Below are 19,392 nucleotides of genomic sequence, written 5' to 3'. Positions count from 1 at the left end.
AAAGAATCAAATGACTAGCCAGAACATGAAGTTTTAATATATTTCTATTTCTTCATTTAATGTCACATTTTACTATAATATCCTGTGTGCCATTTTAAAAGTCCCTGAAAATAACCAAGTAATATTTTTTATGATCCAAAATTCAGTCAAAACTTGATTTCAACAGAATGACCTGGGACTCAAGGAATACAAATGCTCACGAAGGAGCATGAACATATCAAGAAAGTAATACAGTGAGTTTTAGGGGGGGGAAAAAGAACACATAACTATCATCAACCAGTTTGTACTTTATTCAAGAAATGAAACACAGTGACCACAACCCAACCATGGAGCCTGAAAGTTTTGGAAGACATCCTCCTGATGCACAGGATTGACAGGTGCCGCTCTTCCCTCTGCGCGTTTAGGACGCTGAACCATCGAAGAAGAAGCCTCAAAGGAATGAAGCAGAACAGCCTCAAAGGAATGTTTTCCTTATCAGACCCCATCACAGGAACAAGGAGCATGAAGAGGGAAGAAGGTTCTTCAGTATCCACGACAGGCTTTGAAGGGTGTTGCTATGGAAGTAGTGGATGTGGGTTCCCTTGGTCTTGATGACTGCTGAAATGCTCACTTGCTCTTGGGTGGGCACTGCTGCTGGCACGGTGGAGGAGGTTGCACAGGAGGGCATTTCTGCTGGCATGGCTGAGGGGGACATGGCTCAGGACACTTTGGGGGAGGAAAAGGCTCAGGACACTTTGGAGGAGGACAAGGCTCAGGGCACTTTGTGGGTGGGCACACAGGAGGAGGCTGGCAGGGCTGCTTGCACTGCTGCTGTTGGTAAGACATCGTGCTGAAGTCTCAGGATCTGAAAGACATTGCATGGGAGTGTTCAGGGGTGATCAGTACAAAAAGGATAAATAGAGAATTGAACAATCAGATTCATGTTTCTCTCCAGGCATATGTGTTAATTCCCAAGTACTGTTTCAGGACTTCCTAGATTTTCCCTTTCCTGTCAGCAAACCTGTTGCAGTAGTCTTGGGAAATCCTGTTTTGTTTTATACCTTTTTCTAGGAGAAAAATGTTTTATTCTAATGAAACAAATGAGGCAGTTTTTTTTTACATAGAAACACATTTAAGACAGGCAATCTCAAGTCCTGAACAATCTCAGAATCAATTCCTGGTGACATCCCATCAGGTTTTCTGGGGTTGGACAGTAAAGGACAGCTCAGGAAAATATAAGGTTCTAATACCTGCTAAGTCATATGGCTTGCCAAATGATGCCAAAAGAGACATATGAGAGAGAAATATACCCTGTTCTGCTACCTACCAAATAAAAGGAAAAGCCACTTATCACAGTGGACTATTGTGTCTTTGCTAAATTTCTGACTGCTAAGTAGATACCAGTCATCCCATGATGGAAACTGGCCTCAACACACTTACTCCCTCAGAATTGACTACAGCATGTAGAAAGACCATAAAGACAGACTAACTCAGGAAACAACACTCACCAGGTTCTCCAAAGTAGTCCAGGCCTTGAGTACCAGCAGTCATGCAGCCAAGGGCCTCTTTATAGGACTGGCTGCCCGGCCTAGTGGGAAGTACAACTTCCCAATAGTGGGCAGGGCCAAAAATTCCCCAACCAAAATGCAACTCCATGCATGACTGGCTCGACCGGGACTCTACAAAATGGGACATATCCTGTTCCTGGACATCACCACTGTTGAGTACTGTGACTCAGTGGGCCCTCCCTCCTTTTCCACTTCAGTAAGGTCTCACAGGTTGCCTAAGCTCTCTTTTGTGTTGGAGGCAATATTTCTGTTCTCTGTTGTGTGAGGTGCTTGGACCCATTTTTACCTTCCCGTTTTCTAGTTATAACTTGCCTACAGGCTGAAAAAAGGGAAGTATTGAAGGGATGTTAGCTGTGGCTTCAGCTTCGTCTTTGATAAACCTGTGCACAGAGTCAGATCACATCTCCCACCTGGGATTAATTGTTTCCTGTGGATCACGGGACACGGCATAGGCCCTTCAGAGGGGAGGCTAACAGCCTTCTGCCTTTTCCTCAGGACTTCATCTCAAAAGCCGTATTCAGGGTACATATTCCATCTCACATGTGGAGATCACAAAACTGTTATGATGACAATAGAGGAACTAAAATTGCACCTGCTCTAAGCACATTATATTCTTCCTTAGGTGGTTAGCATGAAGACTCACAGCGTCTCACAGTTCACTTCTGTGAAGACCTGTTGAGACCACCTGTGGTCCACAGCCACTTGGGTTTCTTTGTGCTTGAACTTCCAAAAGACACAGAACATTGAATCCCTCACATATAACAGGTACACAGACAGATAGACAGACAGACAGACAGACACACACACACACACACACACACACACACACACACAAACACACACACAAATACAGAGAGAAACAGAGACAGAGACAGAGACAGAGGCGGGAGGAAGGCCTGGGGTAGAGACAGACACAGACAGACAGACAGACAGACAGAGGCACATGCACAGAAAGACCATCAGTCTTACATTTTAACCTCCTACCTAACTACATATAGCACTTCCTGATTTTCTAAGACTTTGCTTGAATCATTGTCATAAGAAAACTGACAGGATGAGTTAGAACTTTAGTGGTTTTGTAATTTTTGATTGACTGATTATGTACTACTAAAAAAGGCCATTTTTGGTGATACAAGTTTTTGAAACAATATCAGATAATTATATGGCTTTAAAGACATTGTTGAAAATGTCTGAATTTTTATTCAATACCATCAAAATATTCAAACAGTAATTCAACGTATTTCAGCATGATAATTTTATTTTCTGGTATATTTCTAAAAGGATAAGAAATAAACACAATAATTTTCTAAGCATTTCTTCTGTTTTCTAGTCTCTATCCTAAATTCTCTCCGTGTAAAAGTCTATCTACAGATGAACTAGTTTTTAAAAAATATATATAGTGAATATGCATATCACTTAATACTGTAAGGTCATGTAAAAAAAGAACTAATCTGTAATAACTGTAGGCAGAATAATGGCATATTAACAGAAGTTAGTCAGGAAGAGGAAAAGAAATACTGTGTGATTTCACTCAGATTTCAGCTCTAAGATCTTGATCTCACAGAGGCTTAAAGGATAATGCTGGTTTCAGTGGGAACTGCGTGGGTGAGAGAAAGATATGGAAAGTTTTCTGAAAAGGCACTAAGCTACAAGTGATGCAAACATAAGTTTAATGAGATATTTTATATTGTAAAACCATTCCACAAAGGAATTGTGTTTTCACCATAAAAGATGGTTAATGTTTTGGGGGTGGGATATACTGACCTCAGTTTGACCTTTCAGCCATGTTCTAGGTGTGGGATATACTCACCTCGGTTTGACCTTTCAGCCATGTTCTAAGTGTGGGACATACTGACTTCAGTTTGACCTTTCAGCAGTGTCAGCAGGAGTCCTGGTTCCCCTCGTTATACACACTATGATGACATTAAATTAAAAATGGAAAGGAAATATCCAATGAACAGGCTCTAGCTGTCTATTGTGACATTTTTAAAAAGACCCTTCAAACAATGATATACACAGATAGAGGTGACAGAGTGAAAGACGATACTCTAAACAAATGGAATCCGTAGGCATCTTTGAGTTGGTGATCAACATCTGGAACAGAAACTTTAAAGCCAAACATAAAAGAGCTATGGAGTGGCACTGCTTTAATAGAGGGAAAATCCACTGAGAAGGTATAACTTTAAGTATAGATACTGAGTGTTGGTTCACATAATTGTATTAAATAAGCAAACAGGTATGAAGAGAGAGATTCTTCAGAGAACCAAGAGTAAGTCTCTTCTATATCCCGCTCGCAGCCATAATCTTCCAGAATAGAACCTGAAAGAAGCAACAATGACTTCAGATTTAAACTATGAAATAAGACTAATTTATATAACAACAATCTACATGATAACTATACAACAACTGTAAAACGCATGGCTTATCAGGAGACCATATAATTTCTCTAAGATGCATCACAGCTTAAGATACAAAGTAAATCTTTGTTTTTATTAATTAAACATCTTTTTACTTTTACATATACACTTATATTATCACACACATATATATGGTAAACTACCTACACCAAGAAGAACCATGACACAGTCAGGAGTTATATAAATGTTACATTCTTAGTGTTTTGGCTATTTGTATTTGACAGCCTTGAAGAACGCATCCTTCCTGTCTTGGTGCATCTGAAATTCTGGATGTAAATGAATCTCCATCACATCTTGTCATTATAAACTTAAAAACATCTATCTAGACCTGAAAACATCTTAGCCCCTAAACAACTAAGCTTCACAAAATAATTGGACCCTGACATTGGGTCAAACCTAACAGGAACCATTCCTCTCAGCATGCTGGACACTGACATCCTGTATCCTTCACGTTCTACCATCAAGTGTTTCCGTTGCTGTTCCTCATCCGAACAAGAGAGCTTCCAGGCCACTTTCAAAGAAAACTTCCAATTCCGATTGGTCCAGCATTTCAGACTGTCCTAAATAGGATAATAATAAAGCCTGGAATTTCTCAACATTTAGAAAGTGGACCCCAGATACTATTCCTAGCTTGTCTAACCATTTCTCCAATTTTATTTGGGTCCGTACAAAGGTTTTATTTGTCCCAAGCAGCCAGAATAAACCTTAACATAACGATGTCCCATTTACTTAAAGGGGAGTCAGGTAGGTTTTTGGTTGCTTTCTTGGTCTATAGAGGGTTATTTTCAATGGGAGTTGGTTCGAAGTTATTATTGGGCTCATTTACAGAGAAAACAGGGTTAGACTCAACAACATCCCCCTTTTCCTTTATCTCCCCATTCTTAGGTTTGGAGATAGAGGTTGAAAAGAAAGAAGGGGAATATAGAAATATATAGGGAAGATAGAACAGAAAGAAGATTAGTGCATCTACTCCTCATCTTAATGCCTCCATTGTCACTCACAAGGCTATTTTTAATTCACTGGCAAGGAATTCCCGAAATTTGTGGATAAATGGATTGAGCTAGATATGATCATAATGAGTGAGTTAACCCAGAAGCAGAAAGACTCAAATGGTATATACTCACTTATATCTGCATATTAGCCCAAGGGGCATGTCCCACGAAAGCCTTCACTTACCAGGAAACTGAGACAGAGGGGAGGTGGTGAGAAGACAAAACAACAGGTTAAGGCAAAGAGAGTGCAGAGAGAAAAAAAACGGACCGGACCAGCTCGAGGGACAGAGACACCTAAGGACCCGTCCTATGGAACGGATACCGAAAGGTTCACTCTTCTGACCCTTAACCTTTTTTTTTCCTTCTTGTGTATGCTAGTTGGGTTGTACAATAAAGTTTAATTGTTAATAAACAGAGCCAACAACAGCAGGTTACCAAGAAGAGACTTGATACCCTATGAACATATACAGGGGGAGGAAATCCCCCTCAGGCACAGTCATAGGGGAGGGGAATAAGGGGGAAATGGGAGGGAGGGAAGAATGGGAGGATACAAGGGATGGGATAACCATTGAGATGTAACAAGAATAAATTAATAAAGGAGAAAAAAAAGAATTTTGTATATAGATGCAAAATAAGTTTAATTCTAGATACAGTGGTATAGAATTCAAAGTAAATCTTAACAAAAATAAAGAAGGTTTTTTTCTGTGTTTTAGCAAATAAGAAGAAAAGAAACCAACAGGAAGAGAAATATCTTAAAATTGTACAAACCTATGGATATTGAACAATTTTCTTTTAAATGACTAGAAAGTCAAAGTAATATGTAAAATTCTAAGTTCCTGAAATTGAATCTACCAAAACAAAGGACATATAGCAAAGGGGCAGTTATAACAAGTTTATAGGTATAAATGCCTACAATGAGAGATTAATATACACAGAGAACTCTAAAGAGAAAGAGACAGAGAAAAATTGACAGATAGAGGAGAGAGAGAAGTGTTTTGACAGATGGTTCAATGGTTAAGAGTGTGTAACTTCTTTTAAAGGATCAAGTTCACTTCCCAACATGCACATCTTCCAGACCACAATGGCCTGTACCTCCATATCCAGGGAATCTGGCACCCTCTTCTGGAGTACCAAGCATTGTATTCACATGCCAAAACCCATACACAGACAGAGAGGTGCATATAATTAACGGAACAAAGAGGAAGTGACTCCAATGGGAGAAGAGGTAGGAAGGTCAATACAGAAACAGAAGGAGAAACAAGGGACAAATAACATTAAGGTGGTTTGATAAAGCTTCAAGGAATCGCATTAATTTGCACTTAGAGTGGAGAGTGGGATATTACTTTCTCACATACTCTGGTGCCTCACCTTTGACCATGTCCCCTGGACGGGGAGACCTGGTGGCACTCAGAGGAAGGACAGCAGGTTACCAAGAAGAGACTTGATACCCTATGATCATATAGAGGGGGAGGTAATCCCCCTCAGGAACAGTCATAGGAGAGGGGAATAAGGGGAAAATGGGAGGGAGGGAAGAATGGGAGGATACAAGGGATGGGATAACCATTGAGATGTAACGAGAATAAATTAATAAAGGAGGAAAAAAATATGATTTGCTAAATTTAGTTTACCATACATTAAGGACACAGGACTCTTAGGATTCCAGCTGGATTTGCACTGAACACTTTCTCCCTGCAGTCTGCCTTTCATGGCAATTCAGCAGGCTCACACACCTGTACCTCATAGGAACCATGGCCTCTTAGGCCATACAAATAAGTTAACTGTAAGACCAGCTTCTGGAGTTCTGGGGGTAATTTTTTTTAAGGAAAACAGATTGTGGGGACCCTAGCCCAATGGATAAATACACACCCAACTCCTATGTCTATAACTCAGGAAACATCTTTGAAAAGAGCCAGAATATCAGGAAGTGAACAGTCTCTCCTAGAAATGGTTGCGTAAACAAGCCCTGAACAAAAGCAGTATCAAAGGCGGATTAAGGAGGCAAGTTGGAAAGTCACATTGGGTTACACTTCTAACAGAGAAGTATAGAAACTGATAATTGCTATTCTAACAGAGAAGTATAGAAACTAATATTTGCTAGCAAAAGGATGATGGGCCTCTCCCATGAATGAGGAGGGTCTCTTGATGGTTGCTCGATGTGACGTGGTCAGTCATAAAACTGTATATATGCCAAGCACAGGCACTTATGCATATTTTGTATATATGCCCACACAAATTAACAATAAGAAAAAGAGACTGTCATAGAATGAGGGGCACATGGGATGTGTTCAAGGGAACACAGCCAGAACTAGAAGGAATAAAGATGGGGTAAAGTTCTGTAATTTTGTCTCCATTAAAAACATAATTTAAAAATTAAAATTAAAGCTCATTGGTGGTGGTGGTATTTGCCTTTAATCCCAGCACTTGGGAGGCAGAGGCAGGAGGATCTCTGAGTTCAATGCTAGCCTGGTCTACACAGCAAGTTTCAAGACAGTCAGGGCTACACAAAAGACCCTGTCTCAAAAAAAAAAAAAGGTGTTGGTACAAGTTTGCACTCCCGCTGGCAATTAAGGAGTGTTCTTCTTTCTCCACAGCCTTGCCAGTGTGTGCTGCCACGTGAGACTTTTATTTTACCCATTCTGATACGTGTAAGATGGAATCTCAGAGTTGTTTTGATTTGCGTTTCTCTGATGACTAAGGACATTGAGCATTTCTTTAAGTGTTTCTCATCCACTTGATATTCCTCTGTTGAGAATTCTTTGTTTAACTCTGTACCCCATTTTTAATTGGATTATTTGGTTTGGTGGTGTTTAATTTCTTGAGTTCTTTATATATTTTGGACATTAGCCCTTTGTTAGATGTAGAGTTGGTGAAAATCTTTTCCCCAGTCTGTAAGATCTAACTTTGTAGTGTTGACAGTGTCCTTTGCCTTACAGAAGCTTTTCAGTTTCATGAGGTTCCATTTATTGTCGATCTTAGAGCCTGAGCTATTGGTGTTCTGTTCAGGACCTTGTCTCCTGTGCCAATGAGTTCAAGGCTCTTACCCATTTGGATATCAATATGTGATTTCTCAGAAAATTAGGAATAGTGTAGCATTCCTGGCACATACTCGAAAGGCACTCCACCATACAACAAGGATGTTTGTTCAACTATGTTCATAGCAGTTTTATTCATAGTAGGCAGAATCTGGAAATAACTTAGATGTCCCTCAACTGAGGAATAGATAAAGAAACTGTGGTACATTTACACAATGAAATGCTACTCTGCTATTACAAACAAGGAAATCTTCAAACTTGCAGGCAAATGGGCGGAACTAGAAATTATCATCCTGAATAAGGTAACTCAGACCCAGAAAGATGGGCATGGCATATATTCACTTATGAGTGGATATTAGACCAACATAGATGCCCTCTGAGAGACTCTACCCTGTGGGAGATTAGGACAGATGCTGGGGCTCACAGTCAGACATTGGGCTGAGTGCTGAGAGTTATATGGAAGAGTGTGGGCATGGAAGGACCCAGAGGGGCCAGGAACCCCACAGCGAGACCATCAAAGCTGGTGGATCTGGACACAGGGGGCCTGCACAAACTTTTGCACCAACCAAGGGTAATGCATGCAGAGATCCTAGACCCCTTACTCAGATATAGCCAATGAACAGCTCATTCTCCGTGGTTGGCAGCAGGGAGTGGGGATTGCCTCTGATGTGAACCCTGGTGCCCAGATATGATCACTCCCCCTTGGCAGGGAGGCCCTGTGGGCACATAGAGGAAGGGGACGCAGGCAGGGGATGAGACCTGATAGGCTGTGGTCAGATGGTGGGGGGAGGGGGCCTACCCTGTCTAGGAAAAGGGAAGAGGGAGGAAGAGGGAGGGAGGGTGGGAATGGGAAGATACAAGAGAAGGGATAATAACTGGGATGTAATGTGAATAAATTAGAATAAATTAAAAATGAAAAAAATAAAATCTTTAAAATAAATCATTAAAAACAATCAATAAACAAAACAACCCAATCAAAAATTAGCTACAGCACTAATTTTTTTATTGCTTCATTTTGTTTTACTAATGATTTCTTTTTAAATTTTTAATTTTAATTTTTTGGCCTCCCCTTCTCTGAGAAGAAGGGCATGATGGTGAGACTTGGAGGAGAGGAGGGAGGGTGGTGGGATCAGGCTGTAAAGTGGTTAAATAATTAACTACAAGCGCGAGCCAAGAATTTCCAAAGGATGAAATAGTAATGGCTGACAAGCACATCTGACAATGTTCAACATCATTACTCATGGGGGAAATGCAAATTTATATCTGAGATTCTGTCTCACTTTTGTCAGAATGGATACTATTAAGCAACCAAATGACAACAAATATTAATGAACAAGAGGATAAAAATAATAAACACTTATTCACTGTTGGTAGGAGTAAAACATGCTCCAGTCACAATGGAAATCAGTGTGATGATTTCTCAAAAAAAAAAAAACTAGAAATAAAATATTCTGACTCATCCATTTCACTGCAGGGCATATATCCCAAAGAAATTTATATTCTACTATTAAGATATTTGATGGCTTTGTTCATAATTGCTATAGTATAAAATCAACCTGTTTTTCCATCATCTGATGAATTACACGATAGAATTTCATTCAGCTGTAAGCAAAAATGTAACTATGAAATTAGAAAATAAATTAATGAAACTAGAAAAAAGGTAGTGAGAGAACCTACCCTGGGCATAGAAAAGCCAGTGCCGTGTGTTTTCCCTTATACATGCACCTTGGTCTCCAATCTCTACTTGTGTGAGCTCATCACAGAATTCCTGGAAAGGCTGGAAGCCTACAAATAGACTACTAGTAAGCAGTTGCACTAAAGGGTAAATTGTGGAACGCAAAAAAAAAAAAATGTGAAAGGCGAGATGGGCAATACCAGAGATGGGTGAAAAGGTTTGAATAGCTGAAGACACCACACACTTTGGTTACTCAATATAAGAAATAAGGCTCAAGCTGTGTTGGTGACCTCCCACCTGTCTGCTAGCTTTCACAGTGGTAGAAGATGCTATTAGGCTGATGACTGAGAAAAGGCCTCAAGGGTTTTACCTATCTATGGACACCACAAACTTTAGTGCCACCATAGTACTGGCAAGACATATTCACTTGGGCAATAGTATCACAAGTGTTTTGATACTAATCAATCACTTTATGATTAGATTTGAAACCCACTCTATACCATATATACACCGCACTTGGTACTGTAAACACACTTGAAATCCCATGGTAGGAGAAGTCATAAGACCTAGGGGAACTTAACTAAATTATTATTTTGTTGTTGTTGTTGTTATTGTTTAGCTAAATTGACACAGTATGAGGCCAACTTCTGAATATGTGTTCTATTTGCTTGTTTTTCTGTTTTGTGATAAAATACAATGGCCAAAGGCAACTTTGAGGCTGCATGGATAATGGTCCACCCTGGTGAGGAAGACACTGTAGAAAGGTGATGAGTGGACTAGCAATCAGGAAGCCAAGAAATAATATTTCCTCCAGGTGACTGAACAGGAAGTTGGGACAAGCTCCAAAATCTTGTACTGAATATTTGAATACACAATATTTTCAATGACAAGAGCAGACATTTCCTAGAAAGATTTCTATGTAGAATGTACCATTCCTCCGTTTCTTTGTTATTTACATTCATTTTTTGATTTTGCAATACAATGGCATCATTTATTCATTTTCTTTATTCTGTCCAATCCCTCCTACCCACGCTTTCTTGCTCTCTTTCAAATTCCTGGTCTATTTTTTCATTAATTATTGTTACATGCATATATGTGTATATACACATTGATAATGCCAAGTATAGCCTGCTCAGTAAGTATAATATTACTTGTATGTATATTTTCAGAGCTGGCCACTTTGCTTTTGGATAGCCCACTGGTGTGCCCTTCTTTGGGCAAGATTCTTTCTGCTACTCTCAGTGTTCCTCTGCTCCTTGAAATTCTCTGTGTGGGAAGAGCAGCCAACAGTCCTAATCGGCTATGACTCTAATGAACCATAACAACAACATGTAGCCTCAATTTTCTTAACCAATATATTTCATTACAACTTATTACAATATATTTTATTACAACTTATTAACCAAGCATACGCCACTTATAACCCAACTAACCAAAACAATAGGAAAAGAGGATTGAAGAACACAATAACAAAACCATAAGGATATCAGTTCCGAGGAACGATTCTCCTGGCACCATCTGCAGGATTTCTTCTGCTGGGACCTGGAGTAACCAGGACCCAGAACCTCAGCAGGAGCCAGAGAACCAAAGCCTTCTCTCCAGTGGTTCTCTCTAGGAGCATCTCCAAGTGGAGCGATGAACAGCCAAAACTATCCCAAGTCTCCAAAAGCCCCGCCTCCAGTTCTGTTCACGGGATCTTTTCAGCTGGCAACAATCAAGCTCCCGCATGAGGTGGTTGGTTTTCTAGTGGATTAACCTCACCTGTTCTCTCACAAGACTGTTCTGATCCCACACTTGGGATCATAAAAAACAGGTTTATCTCTCTTTCAACAACTAGCATGGCCCAGTAGTTGTAAGGGGCATTGGGGACAAGCATACTTTCACAGTAAACAGCAAGTCTTGAGTTCAACAAGACCTGGTCCACAAGAGGGCAACAGCGCCGCGTACTGGGAACCTCGCCAGGTCCCCAGGAGAGGTGAAGTCATGGCTATTGAAGAAGACCGTCCCTACTGCCTTACTAAACATGCACAATCTCGACCTACATTTTAAATATTTGTTCTTATGCCTACAGCTAAGTGCACTGTTTTGCCCTTCTTCAAGGAAAATTCTCTTTGGAACAGACAGAATGCACTACAGGAAAAACAACCGATCGAAGTGCAAAATTGTGGATCACAGTCCCAGTGGATACATCTACAAAATGATCTCCCCTCATCTAAGGCTAACGTAAATTGTAGAAAAAGAAGCCGAAAGAGCGTAGGAGCCAGAGGATCAGGCATTTTTTTTCCTGCAAAACTGTTCTACTAGTAAAGTCAGAAGCTACACACGTGAAGTTTCACACGAGTGCCTAAACATGAGCCTGAACAAGGACAACAATAAAACACTTGAAGCAGTTACATTTTTGGCCTATTTTTACACATGTATACAGCATCTTCTGATTCCTGGGATGTTCCCAAGTACTCTTATCTCCTTCCTGCATCTACTACCATTTCCCTACTCCCTACATGTCTCTTTCCAGCATTTATGCCTTTGCCATTTTATTTTGAGGCCACTGAATTTAACCGTGGCCTCTTTTGTGGCCACAGTACGAACAGACACCATTATTCTGAAACCTTGGCTACCTTGGCTATGCCACAGCCACAGAACACTGTTTCACACTCCTTCCCCCTACCTCTGGCTCTTATGTCCTGTCCACCCTTTGTTTAACAGTGTCCCCTAAGGCAGGGCGAGTGTCCTCTTTATAGATGAACACTAAACTATTACTTATGCTCAACATATTGAGAAATCATCTGTCTCTGGTATCTGCATTCATACCCATGAATTACTAAGAGTTGTTGTCTATGAACATAATCACAAATATTTAAAAGACATGTCAATTTAAATAAAGAACAGTACCAAGTTAACCTCTTTAGCTTATGACTTTGTCATCCATGGGTTTGGTTTTTTTGTTTATTTTGTTTGTTTGTTTGTTTGTTTGTTTTTTGACTGAGTTTACACTACCAAGCCTGAATTCCTTAAAATCAGCATTTACTTACTTACTTATCTACTTACTTACTTACTAAAATTTGTTTTGTTGGACTTGAGTTAAACCCAAGGCCTCATACAGACTAGGCAAATACAGATTAACCAAGCTTTATACCCACCATTTTATAATTTTAATTTTACAACAGGGTACAACTAATTTGAACAAGTTGGAATTTGTTTCACTGTAGTCCATGCAGGCCTTGAACTGCGTTCCTTTCTCACTGTGTGAGTATCTGCATTTCAAGCCTGTGCCACCAGGCCTGATTATTAGTGCTTTTTAAAGACTAATTCATTATATTATGGTATTTATTTTATTCAGCCACAAATTGTAGAAAAACATATATATATACACATTATATATACACATTATATATATACATTATATATATAATATTATATATATATATATATATCCATTTAAACAGAAGCATTCTTCAGAAGGAACAATTCTTTGTTCCTTCCAGAACAAAGAAAACCTCCCAATTTGAGCTTCCTAGAAGAGATGCCTCAAACTATTTTTGGTCATTCAGTTGATGATATGTGACAGTCCCTTAGAAGTGGCCTGTCTAGTTCCCCACTCGCAGTTCTCACATAATGACATGTACAAGTTACAAATGCTGGTATGAAAAACTAGCTAATTTCTGAGGACAACGTGGACAGTATGCAGCATGATAAGTGTGGGAGCTGCAATAACCGACTGTTTATGAGGTCATATATTACATCTGCTATGAGGTCATATATTACATCTGCTATGAGGTCATATATTACATCTGTCTTCTTGCACTATTGCCTTGTCTGGCTGATCTTAGACTAGTCTTTAGAAAGCCTGAACTGTGCACTAAACTAATAGCTTTTTAAATGGAGAAAGCACCAACTTAAATGTAACAGGAAATAATCCTTTGGACCTCAAGTCAAAAAGCATAAGTGCTGAAAAAGCCAGCCAACCCAGAAAAGGATTCTAAGAGACCTGTGTTTTGTGCCCTGCACAAAAGTCTCCGCCAAAATCCCACAAAGAACATTATTGTGGCAGAGCAGGGTGCAGTGCCACCTGCCTTCCCCAAGTCCTTGGCTCCCCTCAGCCCATGTGAAGCAACAATGGGCAGAACCCATTCAACCTTTGTGCTGTGGAACAGATTACAGATGAGGACTTGAGAGAAAGCATTTCCGGTCTGTGTCCAGAGCATGCTGTTATCCAGGACCCTGCTGAATTCACTGGCATCAGCTCCAGGAGGATGCTCTGTAGACTGACCTAAAGAGCCAGCATTTATTTCCCACAGCTCTGAAGGACATGTATGTGAGATGTTTTCTTGTGCAGCGTGACCCAGGGATGGCCATCTTCCACCTGCACCTGTTTTGTGTGCCTCACCCTTCTCAGGAGGACACCAATCCACCAGGAGGAGGACTGGCCCACAGGACCTCAGGTTATATTCGTCTGCCCTCTGAAGATCATGTCTCTAAGTACAGATGCTTCCTAGGCTTCTGGGAATTAGAATCTCAGCACACAAATATTGGAGGCACATGTGTCATCCCACAAGAAATGCCCCTCACTTCAGCTCCAACTTACAACACAAGGTATAGAGATTCTGGAGACCAGGATCTGATGATATTTTTGCAAAGTACAGTGATTTATGATGCTGAACCAAGCTGCTCTCAGCTTACCTTGGTGGTCAAACAAACAAACAAACAAACAAACTACAAGAGATGTATAAATTGGAATCCAACTTAAGTAACCTGTATTTATATTTGGGGACATTAGTACTGAAAAAGGATCTTTCTTTACCCTTATAACCACATACATAATTATTTAACTTCAAGTCTTTGTAAAGATAAGTTTTGTTCCTAAAGCTCGCCTAAAGCTCAGTTGGAGGTTCCTTTGTAATGAAACATGCGTCATTCACTGACTGCAGAACTTTGACCCATGGGTACTTCCTTGGGCATCCACAGTAAGTTTCTAATTCCCCTATGTCTTCAGCTGCCCTTAAACCTTCTACTCTGTATAGCCTGGCTTCCAAAAGGTAATAATGAGGAAAGTGGTGACAATACAGAATTTTGTGAGATTGTCAGAGTAGCAAGGATGCATGTGGAGGAAGCAATTTGACCTCTCAAAAACCCCTTTCTCTCCATTTCTTCTACTAAACCTGTTTTTCAGGACTGCTATCATTTTATTCAGGAGGCTTCATAAGTTCCACAAAGCCCCTTTTCTTCGGTATCACATGGGAAATGGACTAAAGGAGGGCAGTGGGAAAGGAATGATGTAGCCTTAAAATAACATTTGCTGAGCAGCTACGACAAAGCCACACAGTGGTATTGTCGCTGGTGCCCGAGCAACCATGGAGCACTGCAGCATGCATGGGGGCCTGACACTCACTGCAAAATTGGTGGCAAGCTAATAATAGGTGGCAGATAAATAGGCAAGTGGTACACCTTGTACAAAAAAAAAAGATAGCATTTTAAGAAGCTAAGTATTTGGTCTTCACAACAATCAAATCTTAGTAAGGTCAAAAACATAAATTTGAAATAATATCCAGTTAGTCTTTGATATGACTCCATTATTGAACTAAATTTTAAATCATCTCTACCAAATGATTTAAATAAGCCAAAGTAGTAACACAACATAAATCGAGTAGTTTTGCAAGGGATAAGAAGTATTTATTAGGCCATCACCAAAGAAGGTACTTTTTTTTTCCCCAGAAGTGGAACAACAGTGACCACTGCGCTGACCAGGTGACAGGTAGACTGAGAAGGCTCCTCTGAGAGGACAGGGTAGACACCTGCTGTGCTTCACTCTGAGCATCTGGGATCCTAACACATTAAGGAAGGACCATTCTCAGCATCCCCATGAGAGGAGCAGAACAGCCTCGGGGCAGCGGGAGTGGGGGGGAGGTGCCTTGTCTTTCAGAAGTCACATGGAGGGTGAAGGGTGAAGAAGATTTGTCTGCATCCATGCCAGGCTTTGACGGGAAGATGGAGGTGTTGTTACGGAAGTAAGCGAGGCTGATTTCCTTCACTTCCCCTGGTCCTGGTGACTGCCAAGGCCCTCACTTGCTCTTGGGTGGGCACTTCTGCTGGCACGGTGGAGGATATTGCACAGGAGGGCATGGCTGAGGGGGACATGGTTCCGGACATTTTGGAGGAGGACAAGGCTCAGGACACCTTGGGGGTGGACAAGGCTCTGGGCACTTTGGGGGAGGACAAGGCTCTGGGCATTTCGGGGGTAAGCACACAGGAGGAGGCTGGCATGGCTGCTTACACTGCTGCTGTTGGTAAGACATGGTGCTGAAGTCTCAGGACCTGAAAGACATCACATGACAGTTCTCACAAGAGGTGATCCTCATAGAGAAAGAAACTAGGCTCATGGGACTGCAGAACGTTTGCTTCTCTCCCCATGTACCTCAGTGGGCACGGAAATCTCCCACTCTCATTTTAGGAGGTCCCAGAATGCCTCTTCTACTTTAGCAATTGTTTTTCATCAGCCTTACCCAGCCCTTCTTCCATCTCATGTCATTTTTCCTGGGAATATATTTCTGTTCCACAGCACTGGGTAATATTATTTATGTAAAGAGAATATCCTCACAACCTTGGCATTCTAATAAACAGCATTCGTCTAGTAGTTCATGTAGAATGGCTGGGCAACGCAGATAGCCATTGAAAGAATAGGCGGATTCTCGCCTGCTCCCGACATCAGCCTTCGAAAGGGGTTCCGTCGAGATCGGGCTTTTTTTTTTTTAAGACACGTCTTGTTTTCGTTCTCATCTCTAATCAAAGCTTCCTCGGTTATATTGCTTTTCCATTCCAAATTATAGTTCAAACAACAACAACAAAAAAGCAAAAGCAAGCTAGCACAGTAACTGATTATCCTCCACTCCTGAAGTTTCATCCACTAAGTCACATTCATCCCTTGATGAATTTGAACCCACCAAACCTATGTGTTGAGATTAAACTCAGATGAGAATACTGATCAGGCAGGCCCTCTTAGGAACTCAAGAAGTCAGACTCACCAGGTTCTCCGGGGTAGACCAGTGCTCGAGTGACCTGGAATACTGCAGTCCGGCACTGAGACTCTTTATAGGACTGCCTGCCTCCACCCAGTGGGAAGTGGATCTGCCTGGAATGGGCAGGCCCAAGAATTTCCTAACATAAATGCAAATCCAAATGCTGGCTATATGGGGACTCTGCGAAATAGGAATATCCTACCCTTGGCTGTCATCACTGGGTTGAGACCTGTGACTCACAGGCCTTTTCTTTCTTCTTGGTTCCAGTATCTGTGGCAGTTGGAGATGTTGGGGGATTCTCTAAGTGGCTCTTAAAGCTTTTCTTGACTGGGGACCATCCACCTTGTGCGTTGCAACCTCTCTTTGTCTTAAACTCACACCTTTGTGTCCTTTCGCCTTTAGTTTGTCGTTAGTTCACTGCCAGTTTATGAGCCCATTTCTGATTTTCTTCTGGGTTTCCTTTTTCTTTCCTCGGACATTTACAAGTGTGTTAGAAAGAAGAAAAGAAGGAAAAGAAACTTCATTCTGGCGGAAGTTCCCCTCCCCCATTTAACAGACCCTGGGGTCAGGGTCTTCTATTTATTATGGATTGAATTTTTTTCTATAAACATAGAATACTAATGTCTGTCTCCCAGAGTAAGTGCTAAAAGTATTGGGCCCTCTGGGACCCTGCTCTGTGTAAAACTTTCTCCTTCATCTTTCTTTCCTCTCGAAAAATCTCAGATTTGACCTACATCCTCTGCCTTTTGGAAGCAGTCACCTTCCCACTGAGAATGGCCCTACTGTCTCTGGATAGGTTCTGGTGGCAGAGTGGTGTCATCTCCTTGGTGCCTTTATCTTTGCTTGCATGCATGCTAAAGCTTTTTTATTTATTTTTTAATAGAAACATACTCTTAATCACCTTGTAAAGGAAATAGGGAAAAGTGAACAAATATCCAAGAACTCATTCAATATTTACATAGCAGGCCTCATCTGTGTGCTCACCATCAGTGCTTCCTCGGGTGCAGAGCAAGAAGGCTAGGCTCAGCCATCATATGTAAATGATTGACAGTAAGGTAGGAGGACTGATCAGAGAATTTAAAGTATGAAGTCTTGGGTATGGAGACATGACACTAGGTCAGAGTCATATGATGGATTTTATTTGCTAGCTTTCCAAATTATTTACTAATTTCTAAAGATTGAATGATGTTGGAAGACAGTATTTCAAAGCTCTTTCTGTAGACTGTTTGCTCTGTCTTTTCTACAAGTTCTTCACCCAGTCCACCCTCCACCGTCCTCTCCTTCATATGCCAAATTTCACAGAGACGATGGCAACACTGTTCTCTCTTTAGACAAATGCTGGCATCCATCAGTCACAGAAGATGCTATCAATGTATTTATAGACTGTTCCCATCCCTGTGCCTTCACCTCTTCATACAATCTGTAGGGCTGGCTGTGTATGCAACATCCAAAGCATCGTTGCTGGTGATTAGAAACTTCAAACTGACTAGAAACTTGAAAAAACGATTAGGAAATTCAAAAAGCAGAGAAGGGAAAAAGAAAAGGATGACAACAGAAAGGAAAGAATTAAATTCTCTGAAGCAGCCACCAAGCTGTTCCACAAAAAAACAGTAATAATAATAATAATAATAATAATAATAATAATAATAATAATAATAATAATAATCCAGGAGCACCAAGTCAAGCTCAGCCTCAGCATCTCAGTTACTCAAAACTGTCGATGCTGCTGACAATAAGGAAGAGTTTAGGGACGAATGCAACTGTCCCTGTTGAGTCCCTTGTGACTGGGAGTGACAAATGACATCGTCATGAGTGTTTTACATTAGCTACTACACATACCGCAGTAGTAGATCAAGGGCCTTTACTCGGTAGATCATATATGGCTCTCCACCATCTGACGTCACACCTAAAGCAACACTCTAGGGAGATGTCTGGTTTCTATCATCCAAAACTAGAACATGAGCTGGCCAGATGGGAGTAGAGTATCACATAAAACTCTGGTTACACCATGCATCTTTCTCCAAATATGCCACACCCAAAAAGGCATTAAAGTAAGTCAGCCAGCCTCATAAAGAGACATGTCATGTGATTTCTCCCAGAATGAGACTCTGGGGTATGAAGAGAGCATGAAAGTCAGAGGGGTCTATTGACTGTGGAAGAGGAAGGGGTCTAGGAATGCTGAATGTGCTCAAATGCAGTATATACCTGAATGGATACTTCATAAGAAAGCCTCTCACTTTGTGTAGCTAACACTCACTAATAACGTTTACGGGGAGGCAGCTGATGGTGGTAGCACAGGCAGCAGAGCAAGAGCACTGCCATTGCTTTCCAGACCGGGGTGGTTATATTGAATGAACTCCTTGAAGATCAGTTGTAACAGTGATTCTCAGCCTGTGGGTCACAACCCCCTTGAGTTGTCTAAGAACCCATTCACAGGAGCTGTCTAAGACCATCTGCATATCTAATATTTACAGTATGATTCCTAACAGTAGCGGAATTATGTTATAAAGCAGCAGCAAAAAATAATTTTATGGCTGGGGGTCATCTTGCAGGATTAAGAAGGCTGAGAGCCACTGGCCTACAGGAAGAGCTGCTCCAGATGAAGAGTGAAATGCCACAAGCTTTCTCCAGATTTAACTCTCCAAAGACTGAGGCAGAAAACTTGGCATACTTCACACAGAGACACACACACACATGCATGCATGCACATGCACAC

At 41.0% G+C, this 19,392-nt stretch overlaps 3 protein-coding genes across 3 annotated transcripts in view; all 3 read right to left on the bottom strand.

The window, feature by feature from the left end:
• Positions 1–16,717, bottom strand: part of LOC311589940 (uncharacterized protein) — a 44,708-nt gene extending 27,991 nt beyond the window's left edge. Inside the window, exon 1 of the mRNA XM_084768689.1 lies at positions 16,598–16,717. The gene's annotated coding sequence lies outside the window, so the exon portion shown is untranslated. The remainder of the gene's footprint in view (positions 1–16,597) is intronic.
• Positions 268–1,548, bottom strand: LOC311589946 (uncharacterized protein). The gene is made up of 2 exons (XM_084768696.1): positions 1,488–1,548; positions 268–844 (listed from the first exon to the last, which is right to left on the bottom strand). Exon 2 carries the CDS (start codon positions 823–825, stop codon positions 607–609), a length of 219 nt encoding a protein of 72 aa, XP_084624822.1. The 5' UTR covers positions 826–844; positions 1,488–1,548; the 3' UTR covers positions 268–606.
• LOC311589942 (uncharacterized protein) lies at positions 15,309–16,815 on the bottom strand. Its single transcript, XM_084768691.1, has 2 exons — positions 16,683–16,815; positions 15,309–15,975 (listed from the first exon to the last, which is right to left on the bottom strand). Exon 2 carries the CDS (start codon positions 15,954–15,956, stop codon positions 15,723–15,725), a length of 234 nt encoding a protein of 77 aa, XP_084624817.1. The 5' UTR covers positions 15,957–15,975; positions 16,683–16,815; the 3' UTR covers positions 15,309–15,722.
• Positions 16,816–19,392: the final 2,577 nt, after the last annotated feature.

The sequence above is a fragment of the Acomys minous genome, assembly GCF_964271855.1.
Source record: "Acomys minous genome assembly, chromosome: 19".
Classification (NCBI taxonomy): Eukaryota; Metazoa; Chordata; class Mammalia; order Rodentia; family Muridae; genus Acomys; species Acomys minous.
Note: the sequence above shows the minus strand (reverse complement) of the source record. Positions and strands in the feature narration are given on the sequence as shown.